Here is a 27248-nt window from a genome sequence, read left to right as displayed (position 1 = left end):
CGAACCTCTGGGATATGTCATTGTAACCCTCCGCCTGCGGTAGATGTGCTGAGGCTGGACTAGCCACCATTTTGCATGTCTAGTGTGTTCCTCCCTCCATTGCTAATAGACACGATTCCAGTTATTTTCTGGCATCATTACGGCTAGTAAGTATATTCTAAGAATAATATGTCGGCAGAAATATATGAAAATGTCTTTACGTGTGAGTAATCGTCAGTGGTTTGGTTGTATCTACGTTGACAACTCTCACTGTGGCGCTGCATAGGAAGTCGCAGCCCTCAGTGCACCGGGGTTGTGCCTGTCAGCAGCTAAGATAGCTAGCATAGTTAGTATAGCCTTATAGCTGCAGCCTTGCTAACTACCTGCTGGGCTAGGGATGTGTAGCTCAATAGCCATTTATTTGGAGTGGTTGTCCACAAATCATCGTGACAACACGTAATGTCAACTTTATGTTTTATATCTTCCTAGCTTGCTACTTATTGGTTGCCATTTAGTTCAGATAACGTAGTATTCGGACTAGGTGCTAGAGAAGCAAATAAGTGGTCAGGTAAATTAGCTAGCTAACGCCATAGAGGACTCAAGGATCCAAATGCTTCAAGAAGGCCTAAACTGCATCATGTCCTGATCAATCGGCGATCAGATTCAGGTGTCATGCCCAGCCTGTAGTGGCCTATCGTCTCAGTTCGACAATATTCTCTAATGCTGTTGATATAAACCTCCCATTTAACGAAGAATGTCAGCCAAGGTGAAGCTACTGCTGTAGTGTCAACCTAATATGTTGCCTTTCACTGAAAATACTAGTATACTCGTGTTAGCTTGTTGTTAGCTTGTTAACCTTACGCATTTGACGTTTGCCTCAAAGTTTTGTAATGGCATCAGACTTTCCTAACCTTTAACAAACCGTAAACAATTAAACAATATGTCAACGTTGCATTTACATATCCAGGAAGCTAACGATAGCTAGCTTAGCTTGTTAAGGACGTGGACTCCTTTTTGCTCTAGTTTCATAAGTTTGTTACTGGGTGTTGACAACGCCTTTAAATAAGAAGGTAACATTAATATACACGCCTTTTAAATAATGCCTATACATCATCTGAGGAAGACCAGTTTTCATAAAAATAACTTGCGGGTTCACGTTAAGGAAGTCAGCTGTAAGTAGGAAGTGATCAAATGAGTATGACGTACAGTTTGGGTGATTCCTATACATTTTTGTCACATCCCTTTGTGATAGCTTTGAAGGATTTATGAAGTGTTATTCCAAAAAACACTGTGTGACAGGATACAGTTTAATATTAACCAGTGGTGAAACAATATCCAGGATTCAACAGAATCCAAAGTTGTCAGTTTGATGTTAAATCATTTAGTGTAATAACAGAATGACTGCTGCTTGAAACAGGACAGATCTGGCCTTACTTAAAACCATTTATCTTTAGCTTGCCAACAGTGCCTTTGTGACTAACTTTGGTGGCATAATACCTACTTGAGCATGTGCAATAAGTAGAGCTTTATTTTACTGTAGCATTTATTAATCAGACAATACAGCATCACATCACTTGGCATTGCCACTGTGCTTACAAATCAGTCTCACTGTGACTTGAATTAGCTCCTAGGTTTGTCTGAAGGTTCTCAAAAAGACTGAAGTATGTTAATATGAGTTTTTTGTATTATTTGATTTGTTTAAACTGCATTTCAATATTGTCAGTTTGCTAGATAGCCATAGTATATCGTGAGCTTTGTCACTGTCTGGATAATACATTTGACTTACACAATAGTTGATTGTTAATCTCACACATTTTTCATTTATTGTTTACTCCCTCATAGTGCCAGCAGACCCACAAAGTTAGTGTTGGAGAAAGTACTGTACTGTTTTTCAGCCCTAGTGTTTGTTGCTTTGCTTGATTTGTCAGTTGACTAGTTTGCAACCTAACAGCCAAATAAATAACATTTGTATAGGTTAAAACGTGGGGTATACTCGCTGCTGTCGAGCACCAGTGTGACGTCATGGGAGCGCCGTAACTGTTTAACACTAGTTGCAGTCTTCTCCTGAACAGAGGTGGCGCTAATGAGGAAAGGCTACCGACTTTGCTATTTCTACAGTACTAGAAGAAGAAGAAAAAGGTAAACTACGGCAGAACTGGCAGCAGCATTGACGTCAATGCTTCGATTTGATTCAATGACCTACTTAGTCGGATCAAGCCTTTCATTCACCATAAAATAACTCATCTTAACCCAGTAAGTTTACAAGAGAGACTAGCAGTCACTCTGAGAGTCCTGGCATCCGGTTGCTCTCGAGCTCGTACATGTTCCTGTTTCCGCTTTGTTGCGTGCTGCTGAAAAAAACATAGTCTGGTCCCTCTGGTCGCTCACTCAAAATCCTGGCGCGACAGCGAGATCTACGTCATTTTGGCGTCACATTGGCGCGCGCGAGCTCGGCTACAGCGACTGTAAAACGGCCTTAACTGAGTCTACATCTTGGAAGTACAGAAATGATGGCTGGGGCTAAGGACATGAATCCTTGTTTGCACACAACTAGTTCTTCTTTCTAACGCCATGATGCATTCAGTTGTTGGTTTGAGATCCGTTGAGCAACTGCAAAGCCCCTATTGGTTCAGCTAAAAAGTTAGTATTAAGCTCACTAATGGCTCTCGGCTGTCTCTAATGAGCACCAGGATTTGCACATATACTTCAAGTTAAATCACATAGGCCTACATACCATAGTCGACCTTGGTAGGAAGTGGAAGGTGGGTTGTTGTATTCACAAGCTTACTACTTTATTTGGCGCGGCCTACCCAAACAAATTTGAAACATTGTTCATAATATTTTGACTATCAAATACATGTTATTCTCTACAAAGGTACAGGACCCAATATTTGACTGTGTATGTCAGAAGCAGGGTATAAGTTCAAACTTACATAATACAGATTCTTTATTTCATTTTTATTTTTGCATGTTTATCTCTTCCTTGTTGTGCATGTAAGTGGAATTATCAGTTATGTATTATTCTGCACAGCTGGTAACATAGAGTTGGTAATTTAAGAAGGAATAGTGTGGTCTCTGTTGATGTTATTTCATTTCTAACATCTGAGTGCACAGCTAAGAAACAGAGGGACAGTAAAGAGACGAAGTGCAGGTAACAATAGCTTGGCAAATTGAGTAGGGAAAATGCTTCTCCCCAGTGTTGGCTCTGTATCTTTATCTTGCATCCGTCTGATGGTCTTTTTGTCTAGTTTAACTCCAACTCTTTCCCAAGCTAGTAGTGGATATTGAATCTTTGTTTTCACTTTCTAACAAATTCCTCATGGTGTTCAGTATTCTAATGTAAAACAATGTTGCATCTCTTAATGCTTCTAGTATGATGTCTCAGACTTCAGGTTGACTGCTCCCTATGGTATAAAGGAGGCGTGGCATGCTTTTTGCTTGTTGCTGGTTGTCAGGCCCTGAAAGCTGATCTAGGCTGGCTCTCCAACTCTCTAGAGTAAAAGCTTGTTATGAACTCTCATAGTACATGCAAAGTACACCCATAGGAAAGTTGTATACGTAATATGGCTGTACAGCAGAGCAGTTCACTTTTTGTCTTTGTAGTAAAGTTGAGTAAAGCTGACCTTGGTAAGTGAACCCAGGGTTGTTGCTGCCAATCTATTGAATAAGCTCAAGACTCCCCGTCCTGTGGTCTTTCTAATCCACGTACAATGTGTTCAATCCCTCCTTTTTAAGTTTTGTCTTTTAAAGTAAATATACTGTTCCATTTCCCAGAAATAGCAACGGCATTAAAAAGTAATGGCAATTATGGATTATAAGAAATATAATGTGTCTTGATTGTAGAAGAATGTGCCGTTGTACTGCAACTGCAAGAACTTAAGTCAATCAGCTCTTAGCTGAGGCTGGATTTACCTTCTCTAATGTACAGTACACATTATAAGCACAGCAAGAGAGGAGGAGTCATGATGTATGGAGCCCAACACTAGGTCCATTCAGCTCATGTAATTTAAATGGTGTTAAGACAGACAGTAGATCTCTGGCTTTATTAAAGTGTGGCCTTGTCTGACCACTCTCCCCATTCCTCTTTGATCACAGTAAATTCTTAGATTCTCTACAAACCACCACCTTATGCAACAAAGGTTGCCCTCATTCACTCCATGTCTGGATCCTTGTTTTTCTCAGTCAACTGGCATAGTTACAAAGAATTCCATTTGATCTCGACAGTGATAGTTAATGATAAGAAAAGGTATGGTGATTTTCCTCTTTTCCCACTCAGTTAAAAATATTGCAAATCCCACAGTATACAGGTCTAAAAAGAGTCGGGGGAAACTCAGTATTACTAAGACAAAATAAAAAGTTTGTTAATTTAAAGCTTATTCTTCAGTCACCTATTTTTGGGGGCTTTTTCCCTTTATTTCAGAGTGACAGTGGATAGACAGGAAAGGTGAGAGACAGATGGGGGATGACACGCAGCAAAGGGCCGCAGGTCGGATTCGAACCCGGGCCGCTGCAAAGCTCTTACTGGGTGAGCTAGAGGGTCGCCCCTTCAGTCACCTTAATCTATAAATGCTTAGGAAATTTTCGGAGTTGATGTCATGACTCGTGGGAGCTGGAGTTGATTTTTCATGAGTGGCTCTTTGGCAATTAGCCAGCTCAGGACCTAGTAAGATTTCTATAAGACTTATGACTGGGCTCTAGTGAGAACAATAGCAGCATGATTTCTTGATAAGACAAATGCTTATGACACGGTTTTGATAGCAACAGTTTCACAGAGCCACAACACAAAGCTGTCTTTGGTGTTACACTGCAGTTGAAAATCATAGGTGGAAAATCAGCAGGCTAATAGAAAGCATCTAATCTCCCCTTTGGAAGTGTTCGATGATGCTTAACATGAAAGCAAGCCAGCCGGAGGAATTACTCGCTCAACTACAAAACTAATATAATGCAGTCTCGCATTTAAAATAATTAGGCTACATTGTTCATGAGAAAGGTTGTATATCAGCGTAATTTTGACATCATCAGATCTTTTTAGGGTTTTAGGATATGTGCTGTGCTCTATTCAATGCCTTTTATGTTTCTGTCCACCACAAGTCTACTTCAGCACTATTTAGATGGAGAAAATGGATTTGCTCGACAAGTAATTACCATAGTTTCTGTTGCTGTAGCAGCTTAATTATGTACTACATGCTACCAGATAAAAGGCTTCATGAGATGGGAGACACAGTGTACTTTTTTTCTAAGTAGTGAGGCCACCATTAATAACTTTCCAGTTGGATTAGAAGTGAAATTGAGATGTTGAGAACCTGCATGTCAACATCTAGGTACACAGGTAACAAATGACAGCGCTACAGAGATTGTTCAACAAATCCAAAGAGGACCTAAATGAAGCTTCTTCCTGTTTGGCACAGGGAATTTAAATGCATAGATTCCATTATATAAATCACATATTTATAAAGTGCTGTCTCATTGTTCCCCACAGTCCTGCCTTATTTCCTGTATTCATACTAGCTTGGTAGGCTACTTAAGAGTTGCTGATACACTCCCTTATAGAAAAACGCCTCGCCCTGCTCCATTAGAGAGTTTATTTATTTTACATTCTGTGAAAAACAAGTTTCTTAGATATTACTCAAGAATACCTACGTTGCCTGTTTAGAACAAGTAAGCAAAGTGACTGTTAGATCTATTTTTAAATGATAATTTATTTGTATGTTGGTACATATACAGTACATGTAAACACAATTTGATCTCACAACTAAGCATGTGCTTATAAATATTTAAACTTCTCCCTGTGGCTTAAAACCTGTGTGAAACTTCTCCGTGAGGGAATAGAATTTCACCCGCCGCTCTCCTTTCCTGCTGCACTTTTAATACTATTTGCAAACTCTAAAAGGAATAGTCATCTATTTGGCATATCTTTTGCCAGTGGTGTTTTAGGAGTTGGGTTGTCTCCCAAAAATCACGTAAGACTTTTTAGGTTTAATTAAACTTTTTTAGTTGAAGTATGTTTTATCTGCACATAAGAAAGTTTTTTTGGAAAAATCTCAATTTAATAAAAAAAAACCAAAAAAAAAAACGTTATTTATCAACAATGGGCAATTCCTTTGTCAAGGCTGGACACCACAGAATGTGTTTACATGCACTGTAACATTTACATTTAAGTGCAGCTGGTTAGCAAACAATTTTCTTTTATACCTACTACCATATTCTTGAAACAAGGCTATTTTTTAATTATATTTTCCTCATTAGAAGTGTAGCTTTTCTGTTTTCTGTTATGGTAGTCTATTGCCAACCCTAAGGCAACGAGTGCCAATCTGTTTCTTTTCTTAATGTTTTTCAGAGAATGCCAGCTCCGATCAGACTGCGGGAGCTGATCCGGACTATCCGGACAGCACGCACCCAGGCAGAGGAGCGTGAGATGATCCAGAAAGAGTGCGCTGCTATCCGCTCTTCCTTTAGAGAGGAAGACAATACATACCGTTGCAGAAATGTGGCAAAGCTGCTTTATATGCACATGTTGGGCTACCCGGCCCACTTTGGGCAGGTATGTTTGGTGATGGTGGGAAGATGACTGGAAATGGGCAAAATTAATAGGAGAAGCTGTTTGGATTTCCAGTGACATAATTATTACAAAGCTTACAGCCAGGGACAGTTTTGTGACATGATTAATTGTTTTCCAGCTGGAGTGCCTGAAGCTGATTGCGTCCCAGAAGTTCACCGACAAACGAATAGGTTATTTGGGAGCCATGCTGCTGTTGGACGAGAGGCAGGACGTCCACCTACTAATGACAAATTGCATTAAGAAGTAAGTGGAGGCAAGATCCTCAGTGGATATATTTAATGTTTTGCTTTAAAGATATTGCTTTTTTTGCAATGCACAGCAATTTAATCTTGATGAAAATCCATGACCTGTGATTTAAGTTATGATGTGATGGCAATTTGGACCCCCAATATCTACCTTACCTGCTACTGGAACTGTCATCCAAAATGTTTCTTGAATCTATATTTCTGTGTTTCCATGGCTCATTAAACGCTCTTCTCCCAACACAGTGACTTGAATCACAGTACACAATACGTCCAGGGCCTGGCCTTGTGTACTTTGGGCTGCATGGGTTCCTCAGAAATGTGTCGTGACCTGGCTGGGGAGGTCGAGAAGCTGCTCAAAACATCCAACTCCTACTTGAGAAAAAAAGTAAGCCTCATTGTTGGCATGTTTACATGAATAAATGACTTGAAGGGTTTTAAATATGTGGTGGACTATTCAAAATGTAGGCCCGTGTGCTGAACAGTTGTACTCGAAAGTGAAATGTTGTGTTAAAGGTTGGACCGTTTACTCATTGAGTGTCTTATTTCTAAATATTTGTTGACAGGCGGCGTTGTGTGCAGTTCATGTCATCAGGAAGGTTCCAGAACTTATGGAAATGTTCCTTCCAGCAACAAAAAACCTGCTGAGTGAGAAAAACCATGGTAAGTGTAAACAGTTTGTCAGGATGCAGTTGCTGGCTTGTGGGGAAGTGTGCCTGTCCTACACAAATGCAGACTTTGTCCTATTTCCTGCCACTTAGAGTGCTTTGCTCAGAACAGCTGGGCAGCACATGTCCTTGGCAGAGGTGAGTGGAATTAATGAGTCTGTCATAAACTCTGGGCCTATGTGTACCCCACTTAGAGGAGATGCAGTATGTCACAGAAAGAGATTCGTTTTTATTTTTGCTGAAATAACTTGATCTTCTCTGACATTGTGTAGCAATGCAGTAGTAACTGCTTCAGATAAAACCATTTGAAAATGCATGTGTGTTTGCTATTTTTGTAGATCATTATTGTCTGTCCTGCAGTGTACACCATGGAATAATGTATACAGTAAATGGAAGATGGTGCGACATCACTATAAGAAACACAAATATGCACCAAGCGTTGTCCTCAATTGCCATCCGGACTTGCAGATGCAAACTGATAATCAAAAATCAAAAGAAATGTTGGATTAGTAATCATGCATATTGTAACTAGACCATGTACCCTACTTATGAATAATGTACATTCACGTTTATACAAACTCTCTTACATGTAAAAAAATAAATTACTGATTGATTACTTCAAAAATGTCAAAAGTCCAAAAGCCACTATGGATTTTAAAGATTGTTAGAATATAACATATCTATGACTGTTGTGTGGCTTCAGTGCTCACCACCACTGCTTTCCACTGCTGTCGCTCAGATGATGATGATGATTATTCAACCTTGTAACTTTCAGATCAGGTCACTCTGAAATGACTAGCCTGTTTGATAATCTTACAGATTTATGATGCTGTCACCTGCTGTCCCCCTGCGGTTAATCATATGTTTGCTAGTGCATCATATTTTTGACATCTGACTTTGGCTCCTTGCGATTGGTCAGCCTAGATATTGATACATGTTTTGTAATGTGCCTGAAACACATTTTGATAGCAGCATGGCCGATTCCCTCTTGTCTGTGATTTGGTACATGCAGTACATAGATGTTATGGGTTTGTATACTTGGAGCGTTTTCCCATTGGTTTGGTTTTGTTTCACACGGAGAAAAATCCAAGCGTACCAAAATGCATCACAACTAGCCCTTATTGGTCAGATGTGTCTGGGGTGAGAACAAGAAAGTAAATACAGGAAAAATATCCTGTGTTCTGTACTACTGCATATTTCTTGCATCTCCATGGTCCAGCTCATTTCATTTAAATAATTCTTCAGACATTGTTTCGCGAGCGACATTACTACGTCAGCTCTGCTGACCAAGACTTTGCTCGGCTCTGCCTGCGTCTGTCTCCAACTTTAGCCGCGGCTGGTTTGAGCACGGAAATGCGAGTGACTGCAAGCTTGACCGCAAGCTTGACCGCAGTCTATTTCTGTGTAAGATACCTTGCAAGATGCTACAGTTTGCATGTTCTGCCGCATCACAGATTGCAATGCACATCAGACTACAGGAGCCATTTAGCTCAGACTTGTGGAGTACAGATACAGTAGTTGGGGCGGTTCGAGGTCATGTCATGTTCTCCCCATAAACAAACCGCTCCAGAGTTAGTTTGAAAGTGTACCGACATAGACATAGCTATGCTTGAGCTCTCTACAGCAAGGATTAACAAAGCCAAATCATTGACTATAGACCTATGGAAAAGCGCAGCAGCACAAGTATCAGTCCTAATGACCTCAGCATCACAAGAATTAGAGGAGAGTGACTAGGCAAGGTGTGATTTTTGTTTTTGTTTTCCTCGAGACCGCAGAGGGTGGGGGTGGGAGAGGGCTTTTGTTCTTGTTCAATTGCATTTGTCTGTTCTGTATGTTGAGAAATATAAAAACAATAAAAAATTGATCAAAAAAAAAAAAAAAAGTTCACGGTACGCTTGTTTTGTCCACTTTTGGTGCGCATCTGAGTGTGATTGCTGCATTCACACCTGCCCAGACGAACCGCACCAAGGGGAAAAACTGTCGTGCGATTCAATCAAACTAAATGAGGCAGGTGTGAAAGCCCCCTAAAACAGTGGCACCCACCATCATAGTCCTTTTTTAGGTCTAAATGCCCAGTAACAATTGGGTGATGTAGAGAACACAACTAGACAGAATATTAATTTAACCTTTACTTTGTCCTTTCCCCCAGGTGTTCTCCATACATCAGTTGTCCTCCTCACTGAGATGTGTGAAAGAAGTCCCGACATGCTGGCCCACTTCAGAAAGGTACAAACAGATTATCGTACCCAAAGGATCTTATAGTAGTTACTTATGCATTTGTCACGTCACACTTCATTCTCTTTTTGCGTACACATTTCCTTTTTAGTATAGCTAAGCTTAGACACACATGTTAAACTGGATTGCGCTACAGGTTTGCTCTACATTCAAAGTATGTCTCAATCTCTTATCTCCTACCACTGTCTTTTCCTCTTGTATTTCAACTGCTGCTGTACCTCTCCTTCTCTAGGTGTAAAACTGTGCCAGAAGCACCACCACTCATGCTCATGATCTAAATATTATTTTAAGCTCTCTGAAAGTGAATGATTTCCAGTTTCCCTTCCCTAACATCTACCTCATATTTTTTCTGTCATTTGTCTTGGTTACAATTCCTGCATTGTGTTAGAATGAGAAGGTAAGAGTACATTCTGATCTCATAGCTGGTGCATGCTGTAAATAGTAATCACTTCTTACACTCACCTCAGACGTAACCAAATTTGTGTTGATTAATGTCATGTTGTGTTTTAATTTATAATTTTAATTTCCTTAACTTGTACAGTGATCATTACCAGTGTTTTGGATTTTACTGTATATAATAACCTTATGGTCCATTTGTCAGATACATTTCTCACTACTTTTGAGTGTCATTTTTGCTTAATATGCAGCTCATTCGATCACTATTTAAAAGCAGTTGGGTGGGTGTGTTTTCACATGACTGCCTCAGGTGTTGTCACCAGGAACAGATGATATCCATTGTATCTGTGTCACTGTTAGAGGGTAGCTTATTTGTTATATTACTGTCTTAGGTCCCCACTCTGGTATTTTGGGTTGCTTGTTTGTCGTCCTACCCACAGCAGAGAAGAAGATTTATATTAATTGAATCTCTGCGCATCCTGTAAAGTAATCTGGTCTGAAACGTGTTCAGTCTGGTGTAACAAAAAGACAGGAAGCAGAATGTAACAAAATTAAAATTGAAAAAAGTACCCCTTCTAAGATCTGCTGCATCTGTAAGCTAGTGACCAACATAGAATTTTCCAGAACTGGGCTAGCAGTTTCTCTGCAGCAGTCTTTGTTATTTAGGCTTACTGCATCCTACACTTTTCTCTGTTCTGGAATGAAAATGATGCCTAATCTTCTAATTTAATGCTGGATAAGACATCAAACTGTTTCCCAAGTGTTGAGTGTTTCTCTAAGGTTACATTTTGATAACCAGTTTTAGAAGAGAGATCAAAATTACACAGATTTTTTTTTTCTTTTTTTGTGATGAGAGATGATTCCTATCTTAATATAATTCCATTTTTGTTGGCATTGAATTAAACTTTAGTTTGAAATATACATCTGTTTATTTAGTGACGTTCAAAAGTGTGACTGCAGATTGAAAGCCAAATGTCCTATGCTAATATTTTGTACGATCAAGGTTTTGATTTCACAACTTCAACAATTTGGCAATTCAGTCACCCAACTTTTAACCATATTACTCTACCTCAATAAGCAAAAATCCCAACCTGGCCGGCTGCCACTGTAAAGGAGAAAGTAATAATTTTAAAAGTTAATGAAGAACAATGTTATATGTTGAAGAGGAAAAGTAGAAAATGTGAGGTCTACACAAAGTACTGTGACACCTCTCCTTTTCTGTTCTGTTGTTGGTCTTTTTGTAGCTGGTTCCACAGTTGGTGAGAATCCTGAAGAACCTAATCATGTCTGGATACTCTCCTGAACATGATGTGTCCGGCATAAGTGACCCTTTCCTGCAGGTAAATCTCCTTCTTTTTTGATGCAAGTACCCTCTATTGTAAGTGCAGATTTTGATTTGGCTTGATTTTTGTGCTGTGCCGTACCAACGGCAACCATGATCAGAACTTGTGGTGTTGGCACAGCATCAACTGCATTTCATCAGAACAGAAATATCAAAAGTAATGAAAGGGATATTTAAAGCTGTTGTCATTTAAAAAAAAAAGAAGGAGTTAACAGTCAGATTAACAGACGATTGAAGTATTAAATGGCACATCTACAGGTAAAACAGGCTGAAGTTGTGCCATTGAAAAAGGACCAAAATGACAACAGACCGGCAGCAAGCAAAGGGTGCGGCAAGAGAAACCAGAATTTACCTGTGGGGGTCAATAAACTCCATCACACTTGTCAAGTCAACTGACAGGACTGGACTGTTTTTTCTTTTCTTAGGTGCGGATATTGAGACTACTGCGAATTTTAGGCAAGAGTGATGATGACTCCAGTGAAGCAATGAATGACATTCTTGCACAGGTTAGAATTAAACATAATCACTGTTTTTGGCCAAAAGCTTCTTCGCGTGAGTGTAATTTTCAAACAAATGCATTTTATTTGTGCTTACAGGTTGCAACGAACACAGAGACGAGTAAAAATGTAGGCAATGCAATTCTCTACGAGACTGTGCTGACTATAATGGACATCAAGTCTGAAAGTGGACTGAGGGTGAGTTAATTTTATACAAGGAAAACATTTGGTCTGATTAATTTTCTTTTTCTTGCCTAAATGCCTTTTAACTTACAGGTCTTGGCCATTAACATACTCGGTCGCTTCCTTCTTAACAATGACAAAAATATAAGGTAATTATTTGCTTACAGTACTTGACCTTTTACACGTTGAGTCATCCAAAATCTTTTTCATTAATTCCTGATGTTACATCCTGTGACATTAATTAAACTCACAACTCCAGATACGTGGCATTGACATCTCTACTAAAGACGGTACAGACAGACCACAATGCAGTGCAGAGGCATCGGAGCACCATTGTGGATTGTTTAAAAGACCTGGATGTGTCCATTAAGAGGTGATTCACAAGTGCACACATTACTTAAACTACAATTTAAATTTCCTTACTATTTAGCCGTATTGTTTCTGATCCTGTCCATGTCTACTTTTCATTGTTGTGTAGACGTGCAATGGAACTGAGCTTCGCCCTGGTGAACGGCAACAACATCAGAGGCATGATGAAAGAGCTGCTCTACTTCCTGGACTCCTGTGACCCGGAATTCAAAGCAGACTGTGCATCCGGAGTCTTTCTAGCTGCAGAGAAGTATGGCACTGACACACAGACTTCACTACACATTACATCTGTGCTCAGCTGCTTTGTAATAATTCGATACACATCCTGTGTGACCTTGTCGTGTGCAAGACTCTAAAATAGTTTTTCAGCTTTTCATTTTTCTTTCTTAGCACAAAAGAGGTCTATGTTGCAAGAACCTGTTTAAAAGTAACTATCTGCATGGATTATCTACATGTAGACTTAATTTCAGCTCGTGAAGAGGGAATAAATCCCCTGTAGTGTTACAGAGAACAGTGTACAACATACTCTGACATGCATCAAGCTAAAGGTTTGTTTGTGGTACCACAGTGGACGGGATGACGAACATTGAAATGCTGAATGATGATAAAATGAGTGATCCATCGTCTGACAGACCATGATGATACCATTTATTTTCTGACAGCTTTTGTCTCCCGGCTGTAAAGTGTTCGGATAACTTACCCTGATTTTCCACTGGACGCATTCCGGCTGCACCGCGGTTTTGTTCCGTCCTTCGCCACGTGCCATACCACACCTGGAGCGTCTCAGAAGCGGAGCGTCTTGCCTGCCTGACTCGCAGATTTGATTGTCTCTACAAGGACTTGAAAGAACAATCACGTGTTTATTAGCTAGTATCTGGTGTTGTAGAGGAGACATATACGATATTGGGGGGTGTCTTTTGGTAAATTGATTGGATGCTCTCGCTGTTTCACTTCCTGTCCGGCCTTCGTAACGCCCTGCGGCTCGCATGAAAATAGACCTGACGCGTATCTTTAACGGAGCGGAGAGCTGCTTCCATCACGCTTCTAGGTGCGCCGTCTCGTGGCCGGTGGAATATCAAGCATTGACTTAAATGGCCACGATTGTTCCCTGGTGTCCCGGTGGAAAATAGGGGTTAGCATGTTAATGATTCTTCTTCACTCGACTGCTGGCACTAATCAATGTATCGTGTTACAGGTATGCCCCATCGAAAAGATGGCACATAGACACCATTATGAGAGTCCTGACAACAGTACGTATATAACAAAAACACTCCAGTGCCTCTAATGCCTTTTGCTTGTAGGTTGGAATTGATTCTTAGTGTGCATAATAATAATAATACAAGTATTACCTTGAGAACCTCTGATCTGATCAAATCTGGTAATAAACCTTCGAAGCCAACGCTGCTTTAGTTTTACTGGAAACATACAAATTAGTATTTGATATTAATTAGCATTTCTCATCGACATCTCTGCTCATCCTTACAGGCAGGGAGCTATGTGCGAGACGATTCTGTTCCCAACCTCATCCAGCTCATCACCAACAGTGTGGAGATGCATGCCTACACAGTACAGAGACTATACAAAGCACTCCTTGATGACATCTCACAGGTCAGAGCAGTTCTGGTTTGGGTCATGACTAGATTTGGGACATCTCTGTCTTTTGAAGCATACAGTCATACTAGCTTAAGAGTTGCTCAGAGTGGACTTGTGTTTCTCTCTCTGTGTTCTGTAGCAACCTCTAGTGCAGGTGGCGTCCTGGTGCATAGGAGAGTACGGGGACCTGCTAGTATCTGGACAGTGTGAGGAGGAGGAGCCCATCCAGGTACACCTGGAAGAAACCCTAGCCAAACACCACGCACACATGGACACAAACGCGCAAATTGAAGACCACACTATGCACAAACCTCAAACCTGAGAGAAACACTAGGTCATCAGTTTTCATTTCTTCCTTTTGATCTAAGGTGACTGAGGATGAAGTTCTGGATGTGCTGGAAGGCCTCCTGGTGTCCAACCTGTCCACACCTGTGACCCGGGGTTATTCCCTTACCGCCATCATGAAGCTGTCTACTCGGTTCAGCAGTGTTAAGTTAGTAATGGCCTTTTAGACCCATCCAATACTTTTTAAAGCTTTGCAAACATGTGGGTGATAAAGTTTACTAGCCATTACCAATGGTACTCCCCCCACCCCCTTTCTAACCTGCAACATTTGCAAATTTTGTTTTAGCCGAATCAAGAAGGTGGTTTCGATTTATGGCAGTAGCATCGATGTGGAGCTTCAGCAGAGAGCTGTGGAGTACAATGCACTTTTCAAGAAATACGACCACATGAGGTGAAACTGCATTACACTTTTCTAAAAAATTACAATCCCATTATTCAAATCACATTGTACCAGTTGGTAGATAAACGTTTCCTCCAGTGGTGGAGTTTGGTTCCTCTTTTGTCTCCCTCCTTATTCCTTGCTTGTTCCCGGACTTTAGGCCAGCTCTCCTAGAGCGAATGCCCATTATGGAGAAAAGTGCTTCTAATGGCCCCACAGAGATTGTACAGACAAATGGGGAGACAGAGCCCTCTGTTGTGGAACCAAAACATCTACCACCTGTCACCCAGCCAGTTAACCAGGTGAGGACAGTTTTAATTACTTTATTGTGAAGAAATTAAAGACCATACCAGGGATAGATGCTATTATTTTTAAGAACTGACCGCATGGGCCACAAATCCCCTAATTTATGTGGCCAAAGTACATTTGGGATGGCCCACATGTAATATAAAAACAATACAGAAAAGGCAACTTAACACAGCCTTCCTTAACTGTAACACTTCAATAAATGGAAAGACTAACAGAATAAAAATATATAATTATTCATTCAAATTGAATATATATTGTCTGAGTCTCTTACTTCAGTCTTTCTTTTTTGACCTCCTCGTGCCTCTGCCTCATACAAGCTCTCCTGCCCTCCTTACACTTTTTTCTGGGTTTTGGTTTATTTAACATTGAAATAACAGTCATCTTTTAAGATGATTAAACTTTCACAAAAAGGGGAGTATTTAACATTGTAGTATCTAGCTCTCATTGTGGTAATTGATTGAGTGATGAGCTAACCAGAGAAAGAGAAGCTCACAACACTCAAAACACACAAGCACTAGTTTGTTTTGATGAGGTAAAAAGTTATATATTTGATCAGCAACTGTGTATATAAACTCAAAATTAGTATTAAGTATCGTGCTGTTTGCTTATGGCCAATCAAAGCAGCCTTTATGTGTTTTTTTTTGTTTTTCATAAAACAAAAACGCGGTGGCGTGTGGAAAATGTTGGAGCTGGCACTAGTGTTGATGTAAAATGCAAATAAAGTAGCAAGTGTGCGTAGCACAGGCAATAAAGTTATATATTATTATATGTATACATAGATATAGCAGGTATTTTATCATTGTTTACATTTTGTCCTCGTTCCCCAGGCTAATGATTTGTTAGACCTGCTGGGTGGTAATGATGTGGTACCAGTAATCCAGACCACGATGCCCACCAAGCCTGCTTCAGCTGGAGGAGAGCTGCTTGATCTGCTGGGCGACCTCTCGCTAAGTGGTAGGATGCTCTCCTTACAGCTCTCTATTACCCCTTTTTAAAGCAAAGCAAGGACCTGGTATAAACTTGTTTGCCACCAGTGTGAATGTGATGTCCAACCTGTGCCTGCTCCTGTTCAGCAGTAACGTATTGCTGGCACTGTCTGGTGTTTGCATGAAAAAGTGAACAGAAACCCTTGTGTGTTGCTGTCCCCTATTTCCAGGCGGCCCAGCCCCTGCTCCTGCTTCCTCTGTGCCCACTTCCCAACCCTCTTTCCTCATGGATGGCCTCTCCTCACAGCCCCTGTTTAATGACATTGCAGCTGCAGGTGAGAGTCTGTTGATCCCCTTGATCATCTGCTCCCAAATATATAGTAATTTGTGGTATTGTCCTTATGTATTAAAGCACTTGGTAATTGTGTTTTTCTTTTCTTTGATTATCATCAGTTATCATATCTTTAAATCTTTTTACGGTCTGCTCCTCTGAAATCTCTTTATAGCTATTCCTCCTATGACGGCATACAACAAAAATGGTCTGAAAATAGACTTCACATTTGAGAGAGCTAATCCCAATCCGAACATCGCCGTCATCACTATCCATGCTTCCAACTCAACAGAGGCAGATATGACAGACTTTGTTTTTCAGGCTGCAGTACCAAAGGTAAGCAGGCACAATCTGACAATCAAATTAAGTGGCTGAATTTCAATATGTCCTAATCATGCCTAATAGTGTTCATTACTAATATGTTTCATGTGTTGTATTACAATGTGAATGTCCTGCAGTTTTGCACTGCAGATGTAATAACATGCAGTACCACTGATGTGTACATCATGTATGCAGAACCTACATGAACCTGGAAACACGGCTAACTTTTAAGCTAGTACTAGTGGAAAATAATCATTTATATAATGTCTGTTTCATGTCTTTGGTATGCTAATTTCTACTGTCTACAGTAGCTTTAACTATTTCTGTTAATTCTGATTTATTTTAGGAATACTTTGACTTTTGGGACCAATACCAATTCAAAGCTCTCGGTCCATTTTTTGTTGCTGTTTTTAAATCTTCTGTGCAAGAGATGCTGTAAAAGCCACCACTTTTCATCCCATGTTTGTTATACGTGTTATTCTGAAAGTTGGGCTCAACTACTCAAAAATAAAGTGTTTATCTATACTAATAGCTACAGATTTTAAAAGTAATATGCTATTTTACTGGGAAATGTTGCTGACCGCAACACTGTTTCTGTAGTCTAGAATTGACATCTGATTATGTTGGTTTAAACAGGACATAGGAAATCATAAACCATTAAAAAAAAATTACCTTTTTAAGCACGTTTTTAAGTAACTAGCATTGAATATCTTAGTTAGCTTTTAGCTATTACAGGCCTCCAGTATTCACCAGGCAGCCCAAAGATACTGTTGTCTGTGCTCACTGCATTAGTCCCATCATTGTCAATGACGCCATCCCGAGTCTGTTTGGCTGGAAAGAAAATAAGCTAAAGCTTTAATAGACATGTTTGTCAGGGAGATCTGGCGGCCAATATTGATATTAATCTTTTCTTAGATCTAATGACTGTAGTTGGTCCCCAGTGAACTTCTTTAGCAAGTTTTGTCTTTAATCTTTTTGAGTGTTATTTATGTATATTCTGCTATATCTTTTCCAACGTTTTAGACACAGATATGGTATAGTAATGGTCCAAAATGATGCAAAAAATAGATGCAAAACTACCACAAAGGGACACAAACTGACTACAAAGAGACGCCAAATGACCACAGAGACCCAAAACAACCCCCCAAAATAAACAAATTACCAAAAAGAGACACAACACAATTACAAAGAGAAGCAAAAACCAACAGAGACAAAATGCATGGTGAAATTGCATTTTTTTTTTTAAATTGAAAAACTTAACATTTTCTTGAAGGAGGACCCCTAACCCCCCCCCGATACGCGCACCTAAATCTTCCACAAACCGAGGGAAAATACGGAGTACCATCAAATTTTCATCTAACATAGTGTCTCCTTTCTGTTTGTCAGACATTCCAGCTGCAGCTCCTCTCCCCTAGCAGTAATGTTGTACCAGCACTCAACCAGGGAACTGTCACACAGGTCATCAGAGTCCTCAACCCACAGAAGGTGAGTTTGCCCTTTTTGAGATGGACAAATTGTTTTTGATTTTTATTATTTTGTCCTTTTGAAGCACACATAGCCTACATTTAAGACCTGTGCAGTCTCAAATGATTTGCAAGAATTTCTTCTTTTATAAACATGATCATCCTCACAAAATTTTCAGCAACAGCTACGAATGAGGATCAAGCTGACGTACACCCTCAAAGGCTCGCCTGTGCAAGACCTGGCTGAGGTTAATAACTTCCCCCCTCAGTCCTGGCAGTGATGAGCTGCTTCTGTTGCTCTTAAAAGCCCCCCACCAAGGGAACTATGAAAACGATTTTCCTTTCACCTCCCTCCTTTCTTCCAACGGATCCCCCTGTGACGTCACTGCAGTCCGCTGCCCTCGAGTTGCATGGGAAGCAGCAGAGCATCTAACACAGGAGAAAAATACAGACGTTACGAAGACACTATTGACATCACCAGAATAATTGGGAAAACATATCAATCAATGAACTTTCTCTTTTCTTTCTTAATTGGTTTCCATGATGTCTTTTGTGTAGTAGTACTATTTTCCACATACACCCTCCACCCAGCACCATTACCACCCACAAAAGCACATATGCACACCATTTACTGTGGCACACTTACCCTCTCAAGTCATTGTAGAGAAACAAGTGTTGCCCACTATGAGCACTGCAGTAACCATAGTTTTATTCAGATTTATAATTAAAGCTAAAATGCAGTTGAAACACTTGCTCCATCGATATTTATGATTGGCTTTGCATTCAGGTTTTTTGATATGAACCTTTGTTTGATGGCAGCAGAAAAAGCTTTGAAAGGTCTATTTAGTGCAGTCATAAACTTCTTGGATACCCCCATTTTTTGACTCTGCATAATGAGTGATATAACTTGTCAGAGAGTTGTATTCATTTTGAATTACATTAATTTGCTTAAAGCATGTTTGAGCATTGATAGGATCACAATCACACCCCGACTCAAGCTCGGAGGGGAATTTTTGGTTCTGGTAGTATGCCCAGTTTGATAACCTGTGGCTAATTTCCCACACAGCTCTCCTAAAATCATGTCATCTGTAGTTGGTAGATCTGTATAATAAATTCAACAGGTAATTGCTTTGCATAGTTTGAATAGGTTCATTCATTAGGATGGATATAATCCAGGCCCGAAAGTTATCTGAAGATACGCTGATTACATTTGTGTTGGAGATCTGCGTTTAAAGTTTTCCTGCATCTGTGTCTTCACAGTCGAGCTAGCAATTTAAAATGCATTTCAGATTTGTTTTAACCTGGTTGAACTTAGTCACCATGCACATACATGTAAATGACGCTTGTTATGAATGTAGTTACATGCACTGAATGCTTTTTTCCCCCCTCAAGTCTCTTTCTCATAGCTGTCTTCTTTGATGGGGATGCTCATCTTTATTGGCACTATTTTTGTGAAAGTATGTTTTATTTCTGCAGTAATTTGACTTAATTATTTATGCCTGATATCAAAGTGATGTGCCTTTCTGACTTGGCTAGATAAAAGCCCCTGAACTATTGAGTTCTGTATGAGCTTCGTTTGTAAGTGTGCTTGTGAGCTGATCGTGTTTTCAATCGGAGGGAAATGGCCTTGATGGATTTGAATTGGTATATCACTTCATTTAATAAGTTACACTTTTCACTTCTATATCTCATAAGTTAATAATCAGTCACGCACTAATACTGGCCTGCAATGTCTTTTTGTCTTCGTTTTGACAAAAACATAAATTATAGCTACATGATACTGATCCTTTCTTTCCCTATATACTGTGTGGCAGACTTTCCAGTAAAAATACCTGTTGGATGTTATTAATAACAAGTCCTAAAACAGCAAATCTCAAAGGTTATGGCAGCTAATAGATAGTCCATAGGCTGGCATCAAGGTTTCAAGTGTTTTAAACAGTATAAATGTTGTACTAAAATGAAATCTTGTTAAGATCTCCCCCCTGTCAACAAACGAAGTGTGAGTTTGGATCACTTAGCGAGGTACTGGGAGGGGTCATTCTGTGCTGACTGTTGGTCTCTTGGCTCTCGGCTTCTCTAAATCAGAATTCTGACCATGCTGTCGGGGATAGTAACTTTAATACCTCACAATGTTCTCTTTCTGTTAACGTTCAGTTGCAGTAGATTGACACATTTGTTTAGTCATGAATTGCAATCAAGGGAAGCATCTGCATGAGAGAAACTAATGGTAGTTTGTACATCTCATTACTTAACAAGCTTAGCAGTCCTGCGATGCTGTGTTGAGATCCTCAGATGTTTAATCCGGCTGTATACTTCTTTTCACTATGCTTCACTATCTTCTAACTTCTGTGACCAAATCAGAGAGACTATTAGCTTTGGAAATATTTTTGAGCTATGATATGTGTATATGGAGAAAATGATTTCAGTTTAACTTTTTTTTCTGTTCTTGACAAATGCTATATTGGCTTTTTTTCTGTACATATTGAGGGCTTTTACAATTTTGTCTCTTGTACTATCTTTCATCATTTTTTTAGATACCATTTTCTAAAAAAAATGCTATTATTCACAATGTGTGTTGTCTAAATAGATCGAGTCAACATCAGTCTATGAAGACCCCTGTATGATCACTCATTCATTGTAAAAGATATATGATCTGCTGCCTGTACAATGTATATAGTTGTAAAACAAACTAAAGCTGATCAAATTAAATAATACCACATGGAGATAAAAGATTAGTTAGGAAGTATAATTGTATGCATATATGTACAAAAAGAACCTTTTAAAAGGATGCAATTGAGCTGCATTTGATTTACTATTCTTCATGATCGGGTGTGTCATCTTTACTTCTACAAATATGGTAGGCTACTTGTTGGGGTTCCTTATGACGAAATAAGGGTTGGATCCATCTTAACAGATGTCTAATTGATGTACTGTACTACTGAGAAACCTAAGCACAGTGCTGCACAGCAGCAGAAGTGGCACCTTGCTTCATCTGCTTCTCTGCCCCTCAAACGCCTCACGTATCCATGCCCTCCTTCGAAGAGGAGCAGGCTTCTTGCCACGATGTAACTCTAGCCTCATGTGTTGTTTAGTGTTCTGCACTCTTGACAATTTGATCTATTAAACTCCCTTCCACCTACAATTTGCTTCGTGAAATGATGCCGAAGGGTGTTGACACGGTACCTCTCATGGTTGCCTGGTTACCTTTTTGTCTGCCATGTAGCACCTTCTTAAAAGCATCATGTCTCAACTAAGCAAGTTCACGACTTGTGCCACATTAGGAGATTTTGAACTTCACAAGTTTTATTATGTGCTAAGTGGTTCCAGATATGTTTGTTGTCCTTTTCTTTGTTCTGAACAGTACAGGAATTTCTTTCGGCTTCCTTCGTCTCTTATCGCTGATGTTATTTGCCTCTGCGTGGCACATCTTTCAGTTTCTCTCTCTGTAGTCACCAATACAAGAGGCGGGGCTGTAGCACATCATGTCAAATTGATCTGCGCCCTCACGGTTTTAAATGTAATTTACATGGCAGGATATAAGGGAGGAAGGTAATGGATGTTGTTTTTTTCCCTGTTAGGACCTTTTTGATTTTGTTTATGGAGTGCTGCTTTATAAACCCAAGCAAAACTTGGACAAGCCTGTGTTACAAGCTAATAACCACAAGGGGGAGCTGTGCAAAATGGAAGGCTGACGGGATGGGAAAGGAAGTTTCATAAATCTATTCCTGAATGTTTTGGTTGGTGTTTGTTTGTATTGTCTTATTCAACCAGTATGTACCCTTGTTAATCACAGCTGATCAGTTCTTTCAACGATACCATACATTCATGCAGTTTTAAATGTACAAATGAAAATGAACCCAACATAAGTGCTTTGGACACTAACTTAAAAGGAAGAAAAGAAACGGAAACCAATACCCATCAGGGGTGTGATCAGCGTGTGTGTGTGTGTGTGTGTGTGTGTGTGTGTGTGTGTGAGCGAGAGAGTGAGACAGAAAATAATCATGCTTGAGAGAGCGTGATGGCGTGCAACATGTCTTTTACCTAGATAGGACATGATTTTTGGCTGCAATTTCAACTTTCAGCTTCTGAGCTGCATGTGAAAACCAGTGTAAATAATGTAATTTCTACTCTTGACCTGAGACTCTTTGAAATGCAAGAAAAGTTCAATTATAAAATCTGTCACACCACCTTCATAGGTCAGTACTAATATGTACAAAAGGAAGTTGTTCGGATAGTGCTTACAATACTGTTAATGTTTTTAAGAGTGATGAAAGTCCACATCTGTCATTTGGATTAATTGGAATTGATTTAGTTTTTTTATTCGGGTGAATTCAGTGTGTAGGGCTTGAAAGAGTATCTGAATTGCCACCCATGTTCACTTTCCCTGCTGAATCCAAAAAAAAAATGCATCCATTGTATTTTAAAAACAAAATCTGTTTGTAACCCCCAGGTCTGTCCTGACTGTAAAACTATATGGTGTCTGATTTTGTTGGGGGAGGGTGGAGGCATGAGGTTCACTTTTTCCAGTCAAGTTTGACATGTTGAACTGAATCCCAGTTCCATGGCTTCAAGGTGAGTGTGAATGTCAGACTGAAAGTATGAAGTGATGATTAAAGATGAGAAGTTGTAAACTATTAAATGGGATATTTTCAATTTATGCTGTGTATTCTTGTCTTTGGGTTGGAGAAAATGATCAAGCGAATAAAAAGTCAAATAAAAATCTAGTTGAACTATGGTAGTTTTGTTTTCTTGGTTGTTGCAAATCGGAACAGGACCGCTCGGTAGTCATATTGAATTTTTATCATTTTTGAATCAATGTGATGGACCTTCATTTATTAGGTATTACATTTACTCCATTAGCCAGATTATTTATTTATATTATATATATATTACAATAAATATATTACAATAAATACAATTGGCCTACACATACCATGATGGAGGATTTTATCCATATTGCCCACCCCTAGCTCAGTATATTTTTGTTACATGATAGACTAAATCCTATACCTCTCAATAAACAAATCAGCACACACTAATTAGTATACTGTATATTTATTTCAAGATTGCTATTAATTGATCATAAAATGTCAGTACCGTATATCGGGGACTAAATTAAAAAATGTTAAATGAGCAACTGGCAGCCGTGGAGCTGCTTTTATTAAGCATCTAACAATGTCACAAAAGTGGAGCATGAAGGGCCCTGTGGGAATCAATCCCTACTCACCTTATTGTGTGTAGTTACAGAGGGTATAGTGTCGCTTTGCCAGACCTTCCTCCACAGCGCTGTGGAGAAACAACTACTGAAGACATCCAGGCAGAAATACAAGTGCAGATCTACTGTAGATAGCATGTCAGAGGATTATCAAGGTTGGACAACCAACCTGGTGTGTGGCCCCAACCACTTGGTTCACTGAGTGGCATTTGTGGTGATTTAATTAGTTGCAAATGTATTTTGTAAATTGTTAACCTGACGCTCCGGACGGTTTGAACCAGAGCCATCTGAGAAGTAATTGGAAACCGTTTCGGAAAGGGCAGGAACTTAAAAAAAAAAAAAAAAAACCTGGCAGGTGATTAGATGAAGCATCTGTCTATCATGTCGGCCATTGTTGTTTTGAACGAACAGCAGCCTACATCCCGACAAAACGTAACAAAACGTTTATTTAAACTAAAACGGTGGTGCGCTGAACACCCTGCTGTGTGCGCAAGGGCACTGCACAAGTTTACATACACGTTGCTGCTGACTGGGTATGACATCTCTGACACACCCACCTAATTTTCAGATTATTGTAATCATGGTAGCTGCATTTCAGCTTAATTAAATCTAGGCTACATATATTAGCCTGTATTATGTTAATGTTGTTAGTTGCTTAGGTTAGTTGTTGCAATTGTAGGCTACAGTGAAACCATAGACAGTAGCCTATATAAGAAACCTGTGTCTCTGTAAAGGAATGCAAAAAGAAGGCTAAGCTAATGAGTTTGTTATACCAAAGATCCTCTATAAATATGGTTCTAAACCCGCTCTGGATATAGAGGATCTTTTTTTTATACCCATATGGTATCGAGCAATATGATAGATGTGGCCGCTGCCATATTTGGATATATGCATATTTTAGCTCTAACATTTCACCTTAAATAACAAATTTAAAGGATAGCGTACAATCTAAAGTTTGTAAAACTCTTTAAACCTGTAACATTATATAGGCCTATAGTTATATTTTCGATTTTTAATTTATGGCTTTATTAATGGTAAATAATTAGCTTAATGCTTTATAATATTGTTGTAAACAACTAGCTTTTGGGTTGCCAGCAATTACAGTCTCTGGTTGCAAGTAATGGAATTATTTGAGTTATTTTTTTCATTAACTTCATTGTGTAAATTCTCACATAGCTACAACATGTGACAAAAACAAAACGTTATTAATTAATCTAGTTTGCAGGTTTATGACATTAATGTAGGCTAATAGTGCATAACGCATTAATTAGGCCTATATACAGTCTACGAATTCAATAGGTTAAAACTGAGTTACCACTGATCCCTCCAAGGGCATATCGTGATTTTTCGTGATGAATTGCATCAAGTAGTAAAAAGACATAGTCATGATTAATGTAAAACGCCTCTCCCCTCAGAAAGGGGCAGTGGCACTGGCTGATGAATAATACATACCCTAAACCCGCCCATTTAATGTTTATTGATCAGCAGTCAGATTCAGTCTGGATATGGCGTCGCTGCACCGACACGCGATGAATTTTTACCTCTCCGTGGGAATTTGCCAGTCGCGTATCGGGACGGCACTTTGGGGTTTTTGTCGTTGTTAATAGGGATCATACATGGCGATGGAGGACGAGGATAATAATACAGCGGTCGTGGCGACGAACACCCAACCGGGCATCAAGAAAGGAGGTGATGTCGGAGATGACGGGGCTTGCATAGACAGGCAGCCGGACACGGTAGTACACCAAGCGGGGCTGAATCAGACTGCAGGTCGCGGCAGCCGCAGTGGTCCGGGAGCTCATGCTGCGACGGGGATCCGAGTGCTAAAGGCAAGTCACAACGAGAAGATTTATGTTCTTGTGATGCAGTAGGTGATTCAAACATAAGTGTTCAACAAATAGGCTATCTCTCTATATTGTGTTACATGTCAAGGGTTTTCTTATATTGCAGTTGGTGATTTCAAACAGGGCAAAGTGCATGAGAATGAACGCATCCCTGTAATATTATGTAATGGCTGTGATATCAGTGATTGATATTCTCTGGTTGATGATTGATCTGTGGATGATTGTCACTCAGTGAGGAATGTACCAGAGCCAATTACCATCCACAAATCACACACACGCTGACTGTAGGCTGTTAAAGCTTTCATAGGAAGGCCCACTGCTGAACAGTTCTTCTGGCATTTTAGAGCAAGACACATGATGTGTATTGACATACAGTATAAGTCTCTGAGGAAGCTGCTCACAAGGCAACACACACACACACACACACACACACACACACACACACACACACACACACAGAATCTCAGAGCTATTCAATTAATGTGAATGCATTACTCAGGTATTGTATTTGAAGAAAAGGCGCACATCAAAATCATAAAATAATATACAGTAGGTCATCCTGATAATAAGTGCAATACCATAAGCAAAATGTTGATTTTTCTACAGTCCTACAATATTTATGTTAACAGATATTGGCTGTGAAACCATTCACCCATAGTTCAGTCAGTGTGAAGGGACAATGGTTACTAGTCTTTTTTCATGCCTATTAACATCAACATAAAATAGATCACCAAGTTGTGTTTTTGAGTATCAGTAAAGAAATGCGCCCTGGTGTGTTAATAAAATCAAGGGCCACATCCAAACCCTACTTGCATGCCTGTCTTTGTTAAAAAACATCCATGTTTGTTGATTCGCTTAAGCACAAGATACAGTTCCAAATCAACATCAACATGAAGTCTACAAGGGACTAGCCAGGTCAGCCATCGTTAATTGATAAATCTCAGTCATTATTTTATTTCATATACAGTGGATTTATCATCTAGTCCTTTCTGACTCAGCACAACTGAACATGCATGCTCTTACTCAGTACAGCCCTGCTCCACATTCAAACAGTGACACATATCCTCACCTGGGAGCATCCCAGTAATGTCGACTGGGCTGACCACTGAGGCTTCACCTTGACAGTAGCTGATGGGTATGGCAGCTTATTTTCGCTGTGGCCACAGTTTTTTCAACAGGTGTAGAATTTAAACTAACCTCTGTCCGGTTACATTCCCGCCTTTCTAACCTCTGAAATAATGCTGCTCTTTATGACCTATTTAATAAGTGAAAGTTTATTCTTGACCTTGGAAATAGTAAAACTAAATATCAAAACAAAACAATCTTAAATCAAGATTCAATTACTAGCTTGATTGAGCATTTGTTGATGAAGACAATGCGATGCACCAGAAGGAGATGATTCTCTATTAACAGAAATTGAGAAGTTTAATTAAAAAGTTAACAAATTCAAGTCGTTTTTTTAATCATTCAGGTTCTGTAACGCATGAGCATAGTTTCCAAAGAACATATAAAAAAAAAAAAAAGATCATCCATTATTTGACCTAAACTATGCTGATTTTTTTCATTTTAAAAGGCTAAAACATTAGAACAGTATTTTAAAATCATGTTATTAAAATACATGTATATCAATTTTGGTAACTAATGTGAAAGTGGCAAAGTTTGTTTTTTTATATTTAAAACTAAATACATTTTCTGTTGGACATCAAATACAGCAACTAAAGGGATTTCCCAGTTCACTGATTAGTGTATCAATTATATATCATAGTATTATAAGTGATTATTAATTGAAAGCTATTTTGATAAGAAACTGATTATTAAATAAATGATCAAATAATAATACCCTATATTCATTTGCTACAGCTAAATTGGGCTACATACATCACTGGGCTCTGGGAAGTTGTGACCAAGATTTGTTATTATTTTTTGATATTCAATAACCAAAGTTACACAAAAATAATCATAATGATGACAGACAGAGTTGATGTCTGAACTTCTGTTGCTGTTATAGTTTGGTGAAATAAGTCAGAGTTGTTACATATTGTGAAGAAGAAA

At 39.3% G+C, this 27248-nt stretch overlaps 1 protein-coding gene across 2 annotated transcripts; it reads left to right on the top strand.

The window, feature by feature from the left end:
• Positions 1-44: 44 nt before the first annotated feature.
• On the top strand, positions 45-22794 carry ap1g1 (adaptor related protein complex 1 subunit gamma 1). 2 transcript variants are annotated; one of them, XM_078248885.1, is made up of 23 exons: positions 45-146; positions 6317-6520; positions 6657-6781; positions 7027-7168; positions 7347-7443; positions 9598-9674; positions 11324-11419; positions 11847-11927; positions 12018-12116; positions 12195-12250; positions 12361-12474; positions 12580-12720; positions 13666-13720; positions 13956-14078; positions 14203-14292; positions 14432-14556; positions 14695-14799; positions 14948-15089; positions 15924-16050; positions 16253-16357; positions 16529-16689; positions 18061-18159; positions 18323-22794. In XM_078248885.1, exons 2-23 carry the CDS (start codon positions 6320-6322, stop codon positions 18416-18418), a joined length of 2457 nt encoding a protein of 818 aa, XP_078105011.1. In that variant the 5' UTR covers positions 45-146; positions 6317-6319; the 3' UTR covers positions 18419-22794. The 2 variants fall into 2 exon arrangements, with proteins under 2 accessions (XP_078105011.1, XP_078105002.1); XM_078248876.1 differs by having other exon boundaries at positions 46-146; positions 18317-22794.
• The last annotated feature ends 4454 nt before the right edge of the window (positions 22795-27248 follow it).

The sequence above is a fragment of the Sander vitreus genome, chromosome 1 (genome assembly GCF_031162955.1).
Source record: "Sander vitreus isolate 19-12246 chromosome 1, sanVit1, whole genome shotgun sequence".
NCBI classification, from domain to species: domain Eukaryota; kingdom Metazoa; phylum Chordata; class Actinopteri; order Perciformes; family Percidae; genus Sander; species Sander vitreus.
The sequence above is the reverse complement of the archived record's forward strand: the minus strand, read 5'-3'. Positions and strand labels throughout refer to the sequence as shown.